The sequence below is a fragment of the Odocoileus virginianus genome, chromosome X, assembly GCF_023699985.2.
Source record: "Odocoileus virginianus isolate 20LAN1187 ecotype Illinois chromosome X, Ovbor_1.2, whole genome shotgun sequence".
Lineage (NCBI taxonomy): Eukaryota > Metazoa > Chordata > Mammalia > Artiodactyla > Cervidae > Odocoileus > Odocoileus virginianus.
In genome coordinates this window covers 30566495-30586962 of record NC_069708.1, presented here as the reverse complement: position 1 = coordinate 30586962, position 20468 = coordinate 30566495, and the positions used below count along the sequence as shown (strand labels likewise).

The 20468-nt window shown below is 38.9% G+C and overlaps 1 protein-coding gene across 3 annotated transcripts in view; it reads left to right on the top strand.

The window, feature by feature from the left end:
* The first annotated feature begins 16778 nt into the window (after window positions 1–16778).
* ZDHHC15 (zinc finger DHHC-type palmitoyltransferase 15) overlaps window positions 16779–20468 on the top strand; it is a 131595-nt gene continuing 127905 nt past the window's right edge. Inside the window, exon 1 of one of the 3 annotated variants that reach the window (XM_070462082.1) lies at window positions 16779–17243. In XM_070462082.1, the coding sequence (XP_070318183.1) occupies window positions 17108–17243 (136 nt within the window). In that variant the 5' untranslated portion in view covers window positions 16779–17107. The remainder of the gene's footprint in view (window positions 17244–20468) is intronic. The other 2 variants (XM_070462083.1, XM_020882476.2) reach the window with 2 other exon arrangements.

The window sequence follows — 20468 nt, the reverse complement described above, 5'->3', positions numbered from 1 at the left end:
TGTCTCTTTTCACAGACTTAATTTGAAAGTCTATTTTATCTGATATGAGTATTGCGACTCCTGCTTTCTTTTGGTCTCCGTTTGCGTGGAATATTTTTTTCCAGCCCTTCACTTTTAGTCTGTATGTGTCCCTTGCTTTGAGGTGGGTCTCTTGTAGACAGCATATATAGGGGTCTTGCTTTTGTATCCATTCAGTCAGCCTTTGTCTTTTGGTTGGGGCATTCAACCCATTTACATTTAAGGTAATTATTGATAGGTATGGTCCCGTTGCCATTTATTCTGTTGTTTGGGGTTCACTTTTATACCACCTTTCTGCGTTTCCTGTCTAGAGAAGATCCTTTAGTATTTGTTGAAGAGCTGGTTTGGTGGTGGTGAATTCTCTCAGCTTTTGCTTGTCTGTAAAGCTTTTGAGTTCTCCTTCATATCTGAATGAGATCCTTGCTGGGTAGAGTAATCTAGGTTGTAGGTTATTCTCTTTCATTACTTTAAGTATGTCCTGCCATTCCCTTCTGGCCTGAAGGGTTTCTATTGATAGATCAGCTGTTATCCTTATGGGAATCCCTTTGTGTGTTATTTGTTGTTTCTCCCTTGCTGCTTTTAATATTTGTTCTTTGTGTTTGATCTTTGTTAATTTGATTAATATGTGTCTTGGGGTGTTTCGCCTTGGGTTTATCCTGTTTGGGACTCTCTGGGAGTCAGTCTTGCTTGGCTTGAAAATTCTTTTTTAAAATGGTAAATCATAAATGGCATATAAACAAGCAGTGATATTTTATTTTAAGCTAAATACAAAAGGCGATTTGACCATCATTTAATACAAGGCTTATTTGCTACTGTCTTTTTTTCTAAATTGTCATCTACACTAATTTTTCAATGCATTGTGTACAATTTTTAGTTTCAGTTTTCTTTGTGAGCCATAGGAATGTAAAGTACTAGATATTACATTTCCAGCCATCCACATTCTGACTTTGGCCATAGCTCCATGGTTAATAGGAAAATGTTGTTGTTGTCTTCATCATTCTTTACGAAACTACTTGCCTCATTCATCAGCTCCCAAGCGGACACATTTTCTTTTTCATAAAAGCAATGAAAGTGAGCATTCAATGTAAAACAAAAGAAAGAAACTGCCTGACAATGCAGGAGATGCTGGATATGCTGGTTTGATCCCTGGGTCAGGAATATTCCCTGCAGGAGGAAAGGGCAATCCATTCCATTATTCTTGCCTGAAACATCCCATGGACAAAGGGGAGCCTGGTGGACTTCAGGCCACCACTGAGCACACACCCATGCACACTAACCAGAAAACCTGAAGAGAAAAGAACTGAAATTAGGCAATTAGAGGAACAATGAAAAAGAGTGAAAAAAACACACAGGAGCTATGCAACAATATCAAGCATGCACATATATGCCTTATAGGATTCAAAGAAGGGGAGAATGAGAAAGGGACAGATAACTCAGTCAAGGAAATAATGGCTGAATATTTCCCAAATCTTGGGATGGTTATGGACATCCAGACTCATGTGATCAAATATTCCCAAGCAACATCCAACTAAAGATTTCCCAAAGGCACATGATCATAAAAATTTAAGACAAAGAGTATTTTGAAGCAGCAAGAGAAATACAATGTGTGACATACAAGGCAACCCCCATAAAACTATCAGTGGATTTCTCTGCAAAAATCTTGCAGGACAGGAAGAAGTCAAATGGTGTTTTCAAAATGCTAAAAGGAAAATATGCTAACTAGAAATACTATTTCATGAAAAGCTTTCATTCAAAAATGAAGTGAAGATAACTGCAGTCCCATAAAAACTAGAGCTGAGGAAGACTTATTACTATTAGATTTCACTCATGAGAAATGCTAAAGGGAGTTCTTCAACTTGAAAGGAACCTAAGAAACAATATGCAAACATATGAAAATACAAAACAGTGGTAAAGGTAAATACATAGTCAGTTCAGAACGCTCTAATATAATAATGGTGGTATATAAATCACTGAACTCTAGAATAAAATTTAAAAGGCAAAAGTAATAAAAATAACTGCAGCTATAATAATTTGTTAATGGATACACAATATAAGAAGAAATGAAAGCTCATATCAGTAGCATAAAATATGGGAGCAGTGTAAAGATATCATATTTTTTCAAATGACTGACATTAAGTTCTTATTATTTTAAAGCAGAAAGTTCAACTATGTTTTTTGTAAGCTTCACAGTAAAAAAATAAAAACCTCTACTGCATGCACAAATGATAAAGAAACCAATGCATACAATGGGAATAATTAATGAATAAAAATGGAAGATAATAAGTGAGGAAAGAAGAACAAACTAAAAAACATTCAGAAAATAATGAACAAATTGGCAATAATAAATACTTATCTGTCAATAATTACTTTAAATGTAATGTATTAAGTTCTTCAATCAGAAGTCATAGAAAGGCTGAATGGATTAAAAAAAAAAAAACAAGATCAAACATTTGTTGGATCATTGAAAAAGCAAGAGAGTTCCAAAAAGACATCTACTTCTGCTTTATTGAGTACGCCAAAGCCTTTGACTGTGTAGATCACAACAAACTGTGGAAAATTCTTCAAGAGATGGGGATACCAGACCACCTGACCTGCCTCCTCGGAAAACTGAACGCAGGTCAAGAAGCAACAGCTAGAACTGGACATGGAACAGCAGACTGATTCCAAATCAGGAAAGGAGTACGTCAAGGATGCATATTGTTACCCTGCTTATTTAACTTATATGCAGAGTACATCATGCGAAATGCCAGGCTGGATAAAGCACAAACTGGAGTCAAGATTGCCAATCAATAACCTCAGATAGGCAGATGACACCACCCTTATGGCAGAAAGTGAAGAGGAACTAAAGAGCCTCTTGATGAGAGTGAAAGAGGAGAGTGAAAAAGTTGGCTTAAAACTCAACGTTCAGAAGACTAAGATCATGGCCTCTGGTCCCATCAGTTCAGCTCAGTTCAGTTCAGTCGCTCAGTCGTGTCCGACTCTTTGTGACCCCATGAATCGCAGCGCGCCAGGCCTCCCTGTCCACCACAAACTCCTGGAGTTTACTCAAACTCATGCCCATAGAGTCGGTGATGCCATCCAGCCATCTCATCCTCTGTCATCCCCTTCTGCTCCTGCCTCCAATCCCTCCCAGCATCAGGGTCTTTTCCAATGAGTCAGCTCTTTGAATCAGGTGGCCAAAGTATTGGAGTTTCAGCTTCAGCATCAGTCCTTCCAATGAACACCCAGGACTGATCTCCTTCAGGATGGACTGCTTGGATCTCCTTGTAGTCCAAGGGACTCTCAAGAGTCTTCTCCAGCACCACAGTTCAAAACCATCAATTTTTTGGCGCTCAGCTTTCTTCACAGTCCAACTCTCACATCCATACATGACCACTGGAAAAACCATAGCCTTGACCAGATGGACCTTTGTTGGCAACATAATGTCTCTGCTTTTTAATATGCTGTCTAGGTTGGCCATAACTTTCCTTCCAAGGAGCAAGGGTCTTTTAATTTCATGGCTGCAGTCACCATCTGCAGTGATTTTGGAGCCCAAAAAAATGAAGTCTATCACTGTTGCCATTATTTCCCCATCTATTTGCCATGAAGTGATGAACTAAAAAGCCTCTTGATGAAAGTGAAAGAGGAGAGTGAAAAAGTTGGCTTAAAGTTCAACATTCAGAAAACTAAGATCATGGGTCCCATCACTTCACTGGGAATATATGGGGAGACAGTGGAAACAGTATCAGACTTTATTTTGGGGGGCTCCAAAATCACTGCAGATGGTGACTGCTGCCATGAAATTAAAAGACACTTACTCCTTGGAAGAAAACCTATGACCAACCCAGACAGTATATTAAAAAGCAGAGACATTACTTTGCCAACAAAGGTCTGTGTAATCAAAGCTATGGTTTTTCCAGTAGTCAGGTATGGATGTGAGAGTTGGACTATCAAGAAAGCTGAGTGCCGAAGAATTGATGCTTTTGAACTATGGTGTTGGAGAAGACTCTTGAGAGTCCCTTGGACTGCAAGGATATCAAGCCTGTCAATCCTAAAGGAAATCAGTCCTGAATATTCATTGGAAGTACTGATGATGAAGCTTAAACTCCAATACTTTGGCCACTTGATGCAAAGAACTGATTCACTGGAAAAGACCCTGATGCTGGGAAAGATTGAGGACAGGAGGAGAAGGGGATGACAAAGGATGAGATGGTTGGATGGCATCACCGACTCAATGGACATGAGTTTGAGCAAGCTCTGGGAGTTGGTGATGGACAGGGAAGCCTGGTGTGCTGCAGTCCATAGGGTTGCAAAGAGTTGGACACAACTGAGTGACTGAACTGAACTGAACAGAACTGAACAATATAGAGCCTATAAAAAAACTCACATAAGATTTAAGGGCACCCACTGACTGCAAGTGAAGGGATAAAAAAAGATATTATGTGTAAATAGTAACCAAAAGGGAGTAGTAGTGGCTATCCTTACAAGAAAGAAAATAGACTTTCATTCAATGTCTGTCATAATAGACAAAGAAGGTCACTATATAATGATAATGTAGTCCATTCATCAAAAGGATATAGCAATTATAAATATAAATACAGTCAACATTTGAGCACTTAATATATATAGGAATTATTAACCAAACTGGATGAGAAATAGAAAACAATATAATAATGGCGAGGACTTCAATAATCCACCTCAGGAAATTTGAACAAATTAAGACCACAGTTAGCAAAAGGAAGAAATTAATGAAAATTAGAACAGAAATAGAGGCATCCCTGATGGCTCAGTGGTAAAGAAATCTGCCTGCAATGCAGGAGACACGGGGGATGTGGGTTTGATCCCTGGGTGAGGAAGATCCCCTAGAGGAAGATATGGCAATCCACCTCAGTATTCTTCCCTAAAAAAACCCACAGAGGAGCCTGGTGGGCTACAGTCTAAAGAGTTGCAAAGAGTTCGACATGACTGAGCTAGCCTGTAATGCCAATGCAGAACAGAAATAGAGACCCAGAACACAAAAATCACAGTTAGCTCTTGACCAACCATGAGCAGAGGATGCTGGAACCCATCAAAAAAAAAAAAAAAAAAAAGGATACCCTATGTCCAAAGACAAAGTAGATGCTGCAATGAGATGGTAGGAGGCCCATTATCAATAAAATCGATACAATCAAATTTCATACCCACTGGTGGGCAACCCACAAATTGGAGAACAATAATAGCAAAGGAGTTCTCCCACTGTTGTGAAGGTTTTGAGCCCCATGTCAGGCTTCACAGCCTTGGGATCTGCCAAAAGGACTGGGACTCCCCAGGGAATCTGACTTTGAAGGCCAGTGGTATTTAATAACAGGACTTCCACAGGACTGGGGAAACAGAGTCTATACCTGTGGAGGGCACAAACAAAATCTTGTATGTGCCAAGCCCAGGGGAAAGGAGCAGTGACCCCATAGGAGACTGAATGAGACCTACCTGCTAGTGTTGGAGGGTCTCCCATGGAGGTGTGGGTCAGTAGAGGCTCTACATGGCAAAGGGGGCACTGGCAGTAGCAGTCCTGGAAGGTGCTCCTTGGCTTAAGTCTTGTTGGGGTCACCATTAACTCTACCATAGAGCCTGTAGACCCCAGGACTGAGTGGCCTCAGGTCAAACAACTAACAGGGAGGGAGTGCAACCCCAACCATCAGCAGATAATTGAATTATATCTTTACTTACCAAGGCCCTGTCCATAAGAGCAAGACCCAGTTTTTCCCACCACCAGTCCTTCCTATCGAGAAGCTTACACAAGCCTCTTAGTCTCATCCACCAGTGTGCAGACAGATAAAGCAAGAAAAACCAGAATTCCACAGTGGCTAAAAGAAAACCACATTATAGAAAGTTAATCAGGATGAAAAAGAGAGGGTTATGTCCTAGATGAAGGGACAAGATAAAACCCCAGGAAAACAACTAAATGAAGTGGAGATATGCACCCTTCCAGAAAAAAAATTCAGAATAATTAGTGAAGATGATCCAGGATCTGGGAAACAGAATGAGATGCAAGAGATGTTTACCAAAGGTGTAGAGGAATTAAAGAATAAACAGAGATGAACAGTACACTAGAAGGATTCAATAGCAGGATAACTGAGGAAGAACAGATAAGTGACCTGGAGGACAGAAGAGTGGGAAACACTGCTGCAGAATAGAATATAGAAAGAAGAATGAAAAAAGTGAAGACAGCCTAAGAGTCCTCTGGGACAACATTAAACATACCAGCATTCACATTACAGGGGTCCCAGAAGGAGAAGAGAAAGAGAAAGGACCCAAGAAAATATTTGAAGAGATAATAGCTGAAACTTCCCTAACATGGGAAAGGAAATAGTCAACCAAGTTCAGGAAGTGCAGAGTCCCCAGCAGATGAACCCAAGGAGGAACACACTGAGACAGATAGTAATCAAAATGATGAAAATTTAAAAAAAGATGAAATATTAAAAGCAACAAGATTAAAAATTGACAAATAACATACAAGGGAACTCCCATCAGGTTATCAACTGATTTCTCAAACAGAAGCTCTACAAGTCAAAAGGGAATGGCACCATATATTTAAAGTGATGAAAGGGAAGAAACTACAACCAGGAATACTCTACCCAGCAAGATTCTCATTCAGATTTGATGGAGAAATCAAAAGCTTTCTAGACAAACAAAAGTTAAGAGAATTCATCATCACCAAACCAGTTTTACAACAAATGCTAACGGAACTTTTCTAGGCAGGAAACAGAAGACAAGGAAAAGACCTACACAAAATAAACCCAAAACAATTAGAAAATGGTTAATAGGATCATACATATTGCTAAGTACCTTAAATGTAAATGAATCAAAAGCATCAACCAAAAGACAGACTGGCTGGGCAGATGAAAACTTGTGCATGTATGCACTTCCAGTTACCATATCACTCTATTTAACCCCCCCCCCCGATTGTATGCAATTCTTTTATATTGTTAGATTAATCATGCTTCTGTTTACTTTTTGTCTGGCTATTGACTGTGAAATTTGATAAACATATTTTATTATTGTGATTATGTAACTATTTCTCACTTAATACCATTGCCTCATGATTGGTCAACAGAAAAGGAATAGAATTCTGTATTGCCAAAACATTTAAGAGAAAAACCTATAATAATTTTTTATAATTCAGATGCATATCAGAATTATCATTGAATATTTTGAAAAATACAAACACCCAGGTATTGCTTTTTTTCTCCAAAGCTCCAGATGTATTTATAATGAACAGTGATGTATAAAAACAGCTGGACTATATAATAATCATTTATTTATATCTAGTTTATTTCACATTTACTATTTCATATTCAGTGCTCCCATTTCATTTAATGATTTCCAATTTCTCTCTTTTTCTTCTGATGTTCTTTCTTAAACTTTTATCAAGTGTCAGTCAGTTCAGTTCAGTTGCTCAGTCGTGTCTGACTTTTTGCGACCCCATGAACCGCAGTACACCAGGCCTCCCTGTCCATCACCAACTCCCGGAGTCCACCCAAACCCATGTCCATTGTGTCGGTGATGCCATCCAACCATCTCATCCTCTGTTGTCCCCTTCTCCTCCTGTCCTCAATCTTTCCCAGCATCAGGGTCTTTTCCAGTGAGTCATCTCTTCACATTAGGTGGCCAAAGTATTGGAATTTCAGCTTCAGCATTAGTCCCTCTGATGAACACCCAGGACTGATCTCCTTTAGGATGGACTGATTGGATCTCCTTGAGAGAGAGACTCTCAAGAGTCTTCTCAAACACCACAGTTCAAAAGCATCAATTTTTTGGCGCTCAGCTTTCTTTATAGTCCAACTCTCACATCCACACATGACTATTGGAAAAACTATATCCTTGACTATACGGACCTTTGTTGGCAAAGTAATGTCTCTGCTTTTTAAAGTGTTGTCTAGGTTGGTCATAACTTTCCTTCCAAGGAGCAAGTATCTTTTAATTTCATGGCTGCAGTCACCATCTGCAGTGATTTTGGAGCCCAGAAAAATAGTCAGCCAGTGCTTTCATTTTTTCCCCATTTATTTCCCACGAAGTGATGGGACCGGATGCCATAATCTTAGCTGTCTGAATGTTGAGCTTTAAGCCAACTTTTTCACTCTCCTCTTTCACTTTCATCAAGAGGCTCTTTAGTTCTTCTTCACTGTCTACCATAAGGGTGGTGTCATCTGCGTATCTGAGGTATTGATATTTCTCCCAGAAATCTTGATTCCAGCTTGTGCTTCCTCCAACCCAGTGTTTCTCGTGATGTACACTGCATATAAGTTAAATAAGCAGGGTGACAATATACAGCCTCAATGTACTCCTTTTCCTATTTGGAACCAGTCTGTTGTTCCATGTCCAGTTCTAACTCTTGCTTCCTGACCTGTAGACAGGTTTCTCAAGAGGCAGGTCAGGCAGTCTGGTGGTTCTTATCTCTGTCAGAATTTTCCACAGTGTAGCAGAAAACTTTTGTATATGTATATAGAGTGTATATAAAATAGCATATATTTTAGAAAACTTATGAATTCTTGCCTAGCTAAAAAGTTTATGACATTTTGAATCCATTTGTTTGACTTAGTATGAATAGAATGCTAGATTTCTAATTCATATTCACTCAAAATTTTGATATAGTTCCATGTATTTTGGCATCTAGTATTACTGTTGAGAGTCTAGAAAGTTTATTAAATCAGTGTTTTAAAAAATTTTGAATGAGACTTAAAAACTTCTAATCCAATTCTAAGACTTAAAAACTTCTAATCCTAGGGTGAAACAGATCACCAGCCCAGGTTGGGTGCATGAGACAAGTGCTCGGGCCTGGTGCACTGGGAAGACCCAGAGGGATCGGGTGGAGAGGGAGGTGGGAGGGGGGACTGGGATGGGGAATACATGTAAATCCATGGCTAATTCATTTCAATGTATGACAAAAACTACTGTAATGATGTAAAGTAATTAGCCTCCAACTAATAAAAATAAATGGAAAAAAAAACTTCTAATCCAACTTTAATCCTATAAATACTATGCTTTTTTAAAAAAGCAGGAAATTAACACATGATACAATATTATTAAAAATGACAGAATGATTTCGGTTGGTTTCCAAGGCAAGCCACACAATATCACAGTAATCCAAGTCTATGCTGCAACCAGTGATGCCAAAGAAGCTAAAAATTACTGGTTCTATGAAGACCTACAAGATGTTCTAGAACTAACACCAAAAACATTGTGTTTTTCATCAAAGAGGATTGGGATGCAAAAGTAGGAAGTCAAGAGATATTTGGAATAACAAGTTTGGCCTTGGAGAAAAAATGAAGCAGAGTAAAAGCTAACAGTTTTGTCAAGAGAACACACTGGTCATAGCAAACACCCTCTTCCAATAACCCAAGAGACAACTCTACATATGGACATCACCAGATGGTCAATACCAAATCAGACTGATTATAGTCTTTGCAGCCGCATAGGGAGAGTCAGCAAAAACAAGATCTGGAGCTGACTGTGGCCCACATCATGAGCTCCTTATTTAAAAATTCTGACTTAAATTGAAGAAAGAAGGGAAAACCATTTAAGTATGACCTAAATCAAATCCCTTATGATTATACAGTGGAGGTAATGAATGTTAAAAGATTCAAGGGATAGATCTGGTAGACAGAGAGCATGGAGAACTATGGGTGGAAGTTCATAACATTGTATAGGAGGCAGTGAACAAAATCATCCCAAAGAAAAATAAATGCAAGAAGGTAATGTAATTTTCTGAGGTTTTACAAACAGCTTAGGAAAGAAGAGAAGTGAAAAGCAAGGGAGAAAGGGAAAGATATATCCAACTGAATGCAGAGTTCCAGAGAATAGCAAGGAGAGATAAGAAGGTCTTGTTAAATGAACAATGTAAAGAAACAGAGGAAAACAACAAATGGGAAAGACAAGAGATCTCTTCAAGAAAACGAGATGTCAAGGGACCATGTCATGCAAAGATGGGCATGATAAAGTACAAAAATTGTAAGGACCTAACAAAAGCAGAAAAGGTTAACAAGAGGTGGCAAGAATACACAGAAGAAGTATACAAAAAAGTCTTAATGACCTGAACAACCATGATGGTGTGGTCAATCACCTAGAGCCAGACGTCCTGGAGTGTGAAGTCAAGTGGGCCTTAGGAAGCATTACTATGAACAAAGCTAGTGAAAGTGATCGGATTCCAGCTGAGCTATTTCAAACCCTAAAAGATGATGCTGTTAAAGTACTGCACTCAGTATGTCAGAAAATTTGGAAAATTCAGCACTAGTCACAGGACTGGAAAAGGTTAGTTTTCATTCCAATCTCAAAGAAGGGCAATGCCAAAGAATGTCCAAACTATTATTAAATTGCACTCATTTCACATACTATTTATAGTAAGGTTATGCTCAAAATTCTTCAAGCTAGGCTTCAGACAGTATACGAGGCCTGTCACCCTGCTTATTTAACTTATATGCAGAGTATATCATGTAAAATGCCAGACTGGATGAAGCACAAGCAGGAATCAAAATTTCTGGAAGAAAAATCAACAACCTCAGATATGCAGATGATACCACTCTAATGGCAGAAAGTGAAGAGGAACGAAAGAGCCTCTTGATGAGGGCAGAGAGGAAAATGAAAAGGCTGATTTGAAACTCAACATTCAAAAAACTAAGGTCATGGCATCTGGTCCCACCAATTCATGGCAAACAGAATGGGAGAAAAGTAGAAGTGACAGATTTTATTTTCTTAGGCTCCAAATTCACTGCAGATGGTGACTGCAGTCCTGAAATTAAATGACACTTGCTCCTTGGAAGGAAAGCAATGACAAACCTAGACAGCATACTAAAAAAACAGAGACATCACTTTACTGTCAAAGGTCCGTATAGTCAAAGCTACTGTTTTTCCTGTAGTCGTGTTCAGATGTGACAGCTGGACTATAAAGAAAGTTGAGCATTGAAGAATTGATGCTTTCAAATTGCAGTGCTGGAGAAGACTCTTGAGAGTCCTTTGGATTGCAAGGAGATCATACTAGTCATTCCTAAAGGAAATCAACCCCAAATATTCATTGGAAGGACTGATGCTGAAGCTGAAGCTCCAACACTTTGGCCACATGATGGGAAGAGCCAACTCATTGGAAAAGACCCTGATGTTGGAAAGATTGAGGGCAGGAGGTGAAAGGGGTGACAGAGAATGAAATGGTTGGATGGCATCACTGACTCAATGGACATGAATTTGAAAACTCTGGGGGATGGTGAAGGACAGGGAAGCCTAGCATGCTGCAGTCCATGGATTGCAAAGAGTCGGACATGACTTAGCAGCTGAACAACAGTATTATTAACTAAAATACAGGTTTCATTCAAATTTAACAACATTTCATGCTAGTGTCCATTATTTGTTTTCATACCTTATTCAAGACTCCACATTGTATTTAATTTAATTGCACTGAGCAGCTTCGGCTATATGCAAGAAATTCTGGTAAATTCTCTTTTCATTTTTCTTCTGTTACAAATATTTTCTAATGTTCTTTGTTGTGGCTTCTTTGATAAATCCATCATTTAAAAGTGGACATTTAATTTCCACATACATAGGATTTTTAAAGTAAAAGAAAAGTCACAGCCCAAATCAGTGTTTTAAAGAAAAGAAATAAATAGAGACTGGAAAGACAATAGAAAAGATCAAGGAAACTAAGTGTTGTGTTTTTGAAATGACAAAGAAAATTGAAAACCTTAGCTATACTGACTATGAAATAAATACAAATAAAATTTTAAATAGAAGACATTTCAACTGAATTGTTGTTCAGTTACTAAGTTGTGTCTGACTGTGATATTAAGAAATAAAAAGTTCATAAGAGACTTTAATAAACAATGAAATGCCAACAAATTGAATTATCTAGAAAAATAAATTCCTAGAAATATATAACCTACTCAGACTGAATCATGCAGAAATAGACAATCTGACCTGACCAATAATGAGTTAGAATTTTGAATCAGTAATCAAAAATCTCCCAACAAATAAAAGTCCAAGGCCAGGTGGTTTCACTAGTGAATTCCAACAAACATTTTAAAAAGAATTACTTCTAATCTTTCTCAAACTCTTTCAAAAAGTTGAACAGAAGGAAACACCTCCAACCCATTTTACAAAACCAACATTACTCTGAAACCAAAGCCAAACAAGAACACTTAAATAAGGAAAACAACAGGACTATATCCCTGATGAACAAAAGTCCTTAACAGATTACTAGCAAACCAAATTCAATAGCACATGAAAAAGATCTTATACCATGATCAAATGAAATTTATACCTGGGATGCAAGAATGGTTCAACATATGCAATTAATAAATGTTACACATCATATTAACAGAACAAAGAATACAAATTAAAAAAAAGAATAAAAATCATATGACCATCTCAATATAAACAGAAAAAGTATTTGACAAAATTCACCATACTTTCATTATTAAAAACTCAACAAATTAGGTATAGAAAAATGTCCCTCAACTTAATAAAGGTCATCATATATGACAAGCCCACATCTAACATCATACTCAATGGTGAAAATCTGAAAGCATTCCTTTAAGATAAGAAACAAGACAATCATGCCCACTCTCACCACTTCTACTCAACATAGACTGAAGTCCTATCTAGAGAGAGTAAAATAAATAAAGAATAAATGAATAAATAAAAGCATCCAAACTACAAAGTAAGAAATAAAATTGTCTGTTGGCAGATGAAAAATTGATCTTATATTTAGAAAACCCTAAAGACTCCACCAAAAACCTGCCAGATCTAATAAATGATTTTGATGAAACTTCAGGAAGCAAACTTATCAAAAATCAGTTCTATCTTTATATTCTTACAGCAAACTACATGAGAGGGAATCTAAGAAAACAACCCCTTTTACATCAGCATGAAAAAAAATACCTAGGAATTAATTTAACTGAAGAGATGAAAAAAAGTCTGCATAAAAAACTATAGGACATTGGTGAAAGAAACTAAAGAAGATACAAATAAATAGAAAGATATCCTATGGTCATGGATTGGAAAAATTAATATTGTTAAAATGTGCATACTACCCAATGTGATCAACAGAGTCAATGCAATCTCTGTCAAAATATGAGTGATATTTTTCATAAAAATAGAAAAAACTACTGCAAAATATATGCTAGTGGTGGTGGTTTAGTCACATCCAACTCTTTGCAACCCCATGGACTATAGCTGCCAGGATCCTCTGTCCATGGGATTTCCCAGGCAAGAATACTGGAGGGGATTGCCATTTCCTTCTCCAGGGGATCTTGCCGACCCAGGAATTGAACCTGAGACTCCTGATTGGCAGGCAGATTTTTTTACCACTGAATCACCTGGGAAGCCCTGCAAAATGTATACAGAACCGCAAAGGATTAAATAGCCAAAGCAATCCTGAGCAAGAAGAACAAAGCTGGAGGCATCATGTTTTCTGATTTTAAACTCTATTACAAAACTATTGTAGTCAAAACAGTGTGGTACTGGCATAAGAACAGACACATAGTCCAATGGAACTGATGAGAGTCTAGAAATAAAGCCACATATAAGCAGTCTATTAATTTTTGACAAGAGTGAATACACAATGGGGAAATGATAGTCTCTTTAATCAATAGTTCTGGAAAATTTGGACATCCACATGCAAAAGAAAGAAACTGGACACTTATCTTACATCATACACAAAAATCAACTCAAAATGCATTGAAGACTTAAACCCAAAACTGTAAAACTCCTAGAAGAAAACAGAGGGAAAACACTCCTTGACATTAGTCTTTGCAATTATCTTCTGGATATAACACCAAAAGCAAATATAAATGTGTGGAATTATATCAGACTAAAAAGCTTTTGCGTAGCACACAATCCACAGAATGAAATAGCAACCCACAGAATGGGGAAAATATTTGCAAATCATATTTCTGATAATAAATTCTCCATAATATATAAGGAACTTATACAGTTAATTAAATAGCATAAAATAAACAATTTGATTTGAAAATGGACAAAGCACTACCTGAATAGTCATTTTTCTGAGGATGACATACAGATTGCCAACAGGTATGCGAAAGGTGCTCAATATAACTAATTATTGGGGAAATACAAATCAAAACCACAACGACATGTCACCTGTTAAATGATTACCATCAAAGAGATAAGAGGTAACAACTGTTTGTGAAGTTGTGGAGAGAAACGGAACCTTGTGCACTGTTGGTGGAACTGTAAACTGGTTCAGCCACTATGGAGAACCCTATGGATGTTACTCAAAAAATTAAACATAGAACAACCACATGTTCCAGCAATCCCACTTCTGGGTGTATATCCACAGGAAATGAAAAAGGTTACTGAGAAAACATATATTTTCCCATGTTTATTTCAGCATTATTCACAATTGCTAGTATACATATAAAATATTATTGTGTCATGAGAAAAAAGGAAATTCTGCCACTTGCAAAAAATATGGATGCACTTTGAGGACATTATGCTAAATGAGATGTCAGAAAGAGAAAGACATATACTGTATGATATCTCTTACATGTGAAATTTTAAAAAAACATATTGTTACCAGGAGCTGCGGGGGTTGGGGTGGGAAAATGAGACAGCGGTTGTTTAAATGTACATATTTGCATTATGTGATGTGTACATAATATACAGATGTTAGCTTAGGGTACAATAGCAATAGTACTTTCAATCAACATGATGTACACCTTAAATTACACAATGTTTGTTGTATATTAAATATACTCAATAAAAAATAATTGTCAAAAATGGTAACTGTGTGAGGTGATAGATGTGTTAATTAGCTTGATTATGGCAATCATTTCACAATGTATATGTATATCAAATCATCACATATATATATATATATATATATATATATATATATATATATATATATATGTGCAGTCAACATATGCAATCTTAGTTCCCCAACCAGGATCAAACCTGCAGCAGAAGCACCATGTCTTAACCACTGGACCACCAGGGAAGTTCCTATACTTTTATTTGTCAATTATATCTCAAAAAGTTGGAAAAATATTTTAAAATCTATGTCAGAACCTTAGGGCACAAGTCTAATCAGGCTCTTAAAAAATAAATAGTGTAATTGAAATGAGCTGCATTTCATTACATCATTTATTTAGTAGTATCAACCATGAATGCAACTTAATCTGAAAAGAAACAACAAAGTTCTTATCAGTTCAAGAAATTTACCACATATGTAACTATGAATAAGAATAGAGAGCAACATGAGTCTTAGCAAAATCACAAATTTCTTCATGTCACAGATCTTCATAAATCTTTGAACCTGCCAGGGTGCTCAGTTGTGTCCAACTTTTGTGAGCCCATGGACTGCAGTCCACCAGGTTCCTCTGTTCATGGGATTTTTTAGGCAAGAAAACTGGATTGGGTTGCCATTTCTTCCTCTAGGGGATCTTCCCAACCCAGCGATGGAACCCGGGTCTCCTATGTCTCCTGCATTGGCAGGTGGGTAACATACCATTGAGTTACTTGGGAATCTTTGAACAGCAGGTATTTATCAAATATATAAATGTACAAAAGCTTGCTATACTTATATTATTGTACTTATGTCATTGAACACCTATTGCTCTGATGAGAACATGAGCTTCTTGGAGACAGGCCCCCTTTTGTCATTCTTTTTATACCAAAGTTAACCTAACACAAAGCAACCACTCTGGAAACACTTGTTGAAATCATTGCCTTCTAATTGATGTCTATTTCTAGACTATTCCCCTTTATAAAATCCTGCCAGTTTTTTACAAAAATACAGTTCTGATAATCTCATTTTCATTGTCCCAAAACAATGAATGGTTGTTCATAATCTGCTTTACAGGATTATGTCCACATACCCTGGCAGGGTGTACTCTACTCACAACTTGTATTCCCAGTCTCATTCCTGGCCTCTCCTCTTCACATACTCTTTCCTCAAGCTGTGCTGACTGTTCCTTGAACACTTTTGTATTTTCATTACTCTCCAGTGTCCAGTGTCTAGTGTTAATCGCTCAGTCCTGTTCAACTCTTTGTGACCCCATGGACTGTGGCCTCCCAGGCTTCTCTGTCCATGGAATTCTCCAGGCAAGAATACTGGATTGGGTTGCCATTTTTTTCTCCAGGTGATCTTCCCCACCCAGGGATCAAACCCGTGTCTCCTGCACTGCAGGCAGAGGCTTTAAGATCTGAGCTACCAGAGAAGCCTGGTACTCTCTGCCTTTGCAAATGCTGTTTCCTCTGTCTGAAAAGTCCTTACCCTCCCTTTTGTCAGGCAAACTCTTATTTATTACTGAAGCTCAGCTTAAATATCACTACCTTGTAGTTTTCTCTCACCTCTCACAGAATTGATATCTCTCCCATTTTTTTCTGTACCAATATATTTATTTATTCTTAAAATAAATGGACTAAGTTGACTCAGGGGGAAGGGAACTAGAGAAAGAAGGAGGGAGCTTCCTGTCAATGGACTTACCCAAGCAGCAACTGCGGCGCTACGTGTTAAGCATATTGTTCAAGCAGCAGTGGGAGTATGGGGCTGGATGATCTTTAAGTCATTAGATGCTACCGTTCGTATCTTTACCACTGCGTGTCTTTGTGCTCGTGTGTGTCAGACAATTGTGTGTGTGTGTGTGTGTGTGTGTGTGTGTGTGTGTGTGTGTGTGGCGTTGGGAGGGAGGAGACAAAGAAACAGAGATCAGAGCGGAGATGAGGGGGACGCAGTGCAGTAAGAGCAGATGGGCGGACCTAAATTTCTTCTGCTTAAGAGTTTTGCAGAGGTCTAGCCCTGCATCAAGTGCTGTGGCAAGGGGTGGGAGAGGAGGAAAGAGGAGGGACTGCACTCTCCACTCCCTCTGAGCGTGCCCAGCCTCGCCAGGCTGACGGATCATCTTCCGCTCCAACACCGCCTGTTCCTCCTCGCCGTGACTCATGCCTATTGTGTGTGGTGCACTCTGGCCTGCAGCCCCACAGGTGGTATCGACTAGGGGAGACTGTTCCCGCCAGGCTAGGCAGTGGAGCGCCGCACAGCGCGTCTTCCCGCCTCTCAGCCGCTGCCCAGCTATTCCGACCCAGCGCCAGCAGGCCTGCTCGGTCGATCTTCGAGCCTAAGATGCGGCGGGGCTGGAAGATGGCTCTGTCCGGGGGGCTACGGTGCTGCCGCCGTGTACTTTCCTGGGTGCCAGTGCTCGTTATCGTCCTCGTCGTGCTCTGGTCCTACTATGCCTACGTCTTTGAACTCTGCCTGGGTAAGTCGAGCTGGCACCTAAGGTGGGGAAATTATGCTCCAGCATAACCGTCTGCCCTACCCTTCACACTGGTGTCCCCTGTGTTCTTAGCCCTCACACTGCGGTTTTCCTTAAGCTCCCTGGAGATCTCTTGATCTCCAACCTATGGCTTCCCATAGTATTTCTTGCACCCTCCCACGAGTGTCCCACCATGTCGCTACCGTCTCCTAGCCAGGGTTTCTTACATTACTTCCTGGCCCTACCCACAAGAATTTCCTTTTCTTTCCCCCACTGGGATCCCCTTTTCTCAAACAGGACAACCACTTGTGCCTTGTGCTCTGGTTCTGGGGGCTGTCATCCTACCGAGTTGAGTAAACAACGTACCCTGTATACTTAAACTGTCCACTTACACTGTGAGTCCCTCCAATTCACCCAACTAAAAGCCCCACATTTTCCAATTTCTTCCTACTAGGAACCCCCAAATATTTCCTGTACTCTCTTACTAGCTCTCCCTTATCTAACACTGGGATTCCTCCTTTTCCAGTGATTCTCTCAAGCCAGCTGAAGTGCATTTTCTGCCACTTGGGACCCCACGGTACACCTTGTTCTATCCCACTGTAGTCTCCCCTTTTCACAAAGTAATGCGCCTTCCATTCCTCTTTCCCTGTGGGACTAAACTAAAAGTTCAATTAGTTTCCCTTCCATTCTCCATTTTCTCATCCTCTCTAATGGAATTGGAATCCTACAATACATCCCATCCTGTCTGCTCATACAGGAAGCCCTGATTTTGTCACACTGAAGCCCCCCTTAGTCTCCTGCCTGCCTGCTTTGAGGTACATTCACTCCTTCCCATTCGTGGCCCCACATAAATTTCTGACACCTCATACTAGCCACCCTGCTTTTTTATCACATTATGGTACTGCTTTGTCCACTGTTTTCTCACACGAGGGTATCCTGTTTACCCTTCCACAAGGGCTTCCCTAGTGGCTCAGATGGTAAAGAATATGCCTGCAATGCAGGAGACTAGGGTTCGGTCCCTGGGTGGGAAAGATCCCCTAGAGAAGGGAATAGCTACTCACTCCAGTATATTTGCCTGGAGGATCCTATGTACAGAGGAGCCTAGTGGGCTACAGTCCATGGGGTTGCAAAAAGTCAGACGCAACTGAGCGACTAACATTTTCACTTTCAAGGTTCCCACAATACCCCCTATACACCTTCCAAAGGCCACTAGTTTTCTAATGATGGTCTCCCCTTGCTATCTTTTCTGAAATATACTCCCCACCTCCTGCAGTCCTCTTCCACTGTTAGCTCCACAATTTGCCATCCTCTTCCTCTAGGGTTTCTTATTATTTTCACTTACTTCCCTCTAGGATTGCACTTGTCCCTTGTCTTCTCAAACTAGGGAAACACCATACTTTCCTTCAGGGGTTTCTAATATTTCCTTTCCTTACAATTGGAGGCTCATTTCTTGTCCCCTCTCATTATACCATACTTTTATAAATCTAGGGTCTCCTCTTGTACCCAGTCCTATAATAAATACCAGGGAGCATTTCATCCCCTCCAGTCTATAAAATGGTTCCCACAGTATATCTCATGCTCTCAAACTCAGAATTTCACAGTATTTACAGATGCAAATCCCAAGATTCTATCCCACTTAGATTACCCCCAGTCCCCTATAGTGTTATCAATTCACAATGGAGTCTTCATAGTATATCCTGTCTCCTCACAAAAGAACCTCTGCTTTTCTCATGGTGAGATCTCCCTTTGCCTCTCATATTGAAGAATCCCCATCTCTTCTCAAAGGAAGTTCCACTAATCTTGTCACTTCAGTATAGAATCCCACTTCTAACATTCTTAAAATTGTGTCCTATAATGTTCCCTATTCATTCAATGTGAGGTCCCAGTATATTTCCAGTCCCCTCACATTAGGACTCCTATTTGTCTCTTTGGACATCCCCTCACTTTCAAATCCCTCCAAGACTCCTATATTCCATTATATCAGATTCTCTTCCTCTTAAAAATTATGGTTGAGGTCCTGCTTTTTCTAACCCTAGGACCTGACTCCACTTATAATTTCTGTTTCTTACGTATTTGACAAAGCAATAGTCTACTCCAGGTAGACTGGAATTAACTAGGGAGACAGAAGATAGCCATCTTTTCTAATACAGAACTTTCTTATAGATTCTGTGCATCAGAGTTTGAATTTTCCAGATCCATTTCTTAGATTTACTAAGGAAAATACAGAAAGGTTGTTACAAATTCAATTAGTTGCCTTCATAGATACTAATTTAGGCTGTATTTCTTTTTTATCACATTCTGATATGCAGTTGCATGGGGATGTACAATGACTGGGAAGTTTTTCTGTTCCCAGAGCTCACCACTTTGCTCTTTTGAATGATTGACTGAAGGGTTAAAAGTTCAGCTCTGTTATTGTTGCTCCTAGGATCAATGCCATATTGTAAATATATCAGACATATTTTGGAGTTTTTCAGTACTGACCTACATGAGCTTTGCCAAGCAATTATTTTAAAAATTAATAATGGCTAACACTTATATAGTGCTTGATCTGTGCCAGGCAATGTTCTAAGTACTGTAGATATATGAACATTTTAATATATTAACTTATTTAATACTAACACTAACCATACAAAACAAATATCATTATTATCCCCATTGTGCAGATGTGCAAAATGATGTAAAGACCAAATTAATGTAAATAATTAGCTTTCTACAAGTTCTTATTAAGTTATATAATATTAAAAGCTGAAAAGAAGCTTATTTATTTTGTTTATTTAACATATGTGCAGGACATTTACTACATTCTAGGCACTGTTTTAAGTGACTACATACACACAAACATACCCAGACACACAAACTTAATCCTTATAACAACCTTATGAGGCACACATTATCATTATAACCATTTTGAAGATAAGAAAATTGAGGCACAGACACATTGTGAAACTTATCTAAGGTCATGGAGCTAGTAAATGCCCAAGCTTGGATGGCAACCCAGGTAGTATAGCTCCTCAGTCCATGCTTTAACCTCCACAGTATCTTACTTAATTCCATCTACTTTCAACCAATACAGAGGTCTAAACTTGTGACTCATAGGCCACATGTAGCCTACAGATGTGTTTCATTTGGCCTGCACAGTGTTTTCTTAACATTTTACATCAGATACTATTATTTAAAAACTAGGAGGGTAAGATAGCTTTTATTTCCAATTCCCGCTCCACCAATCCA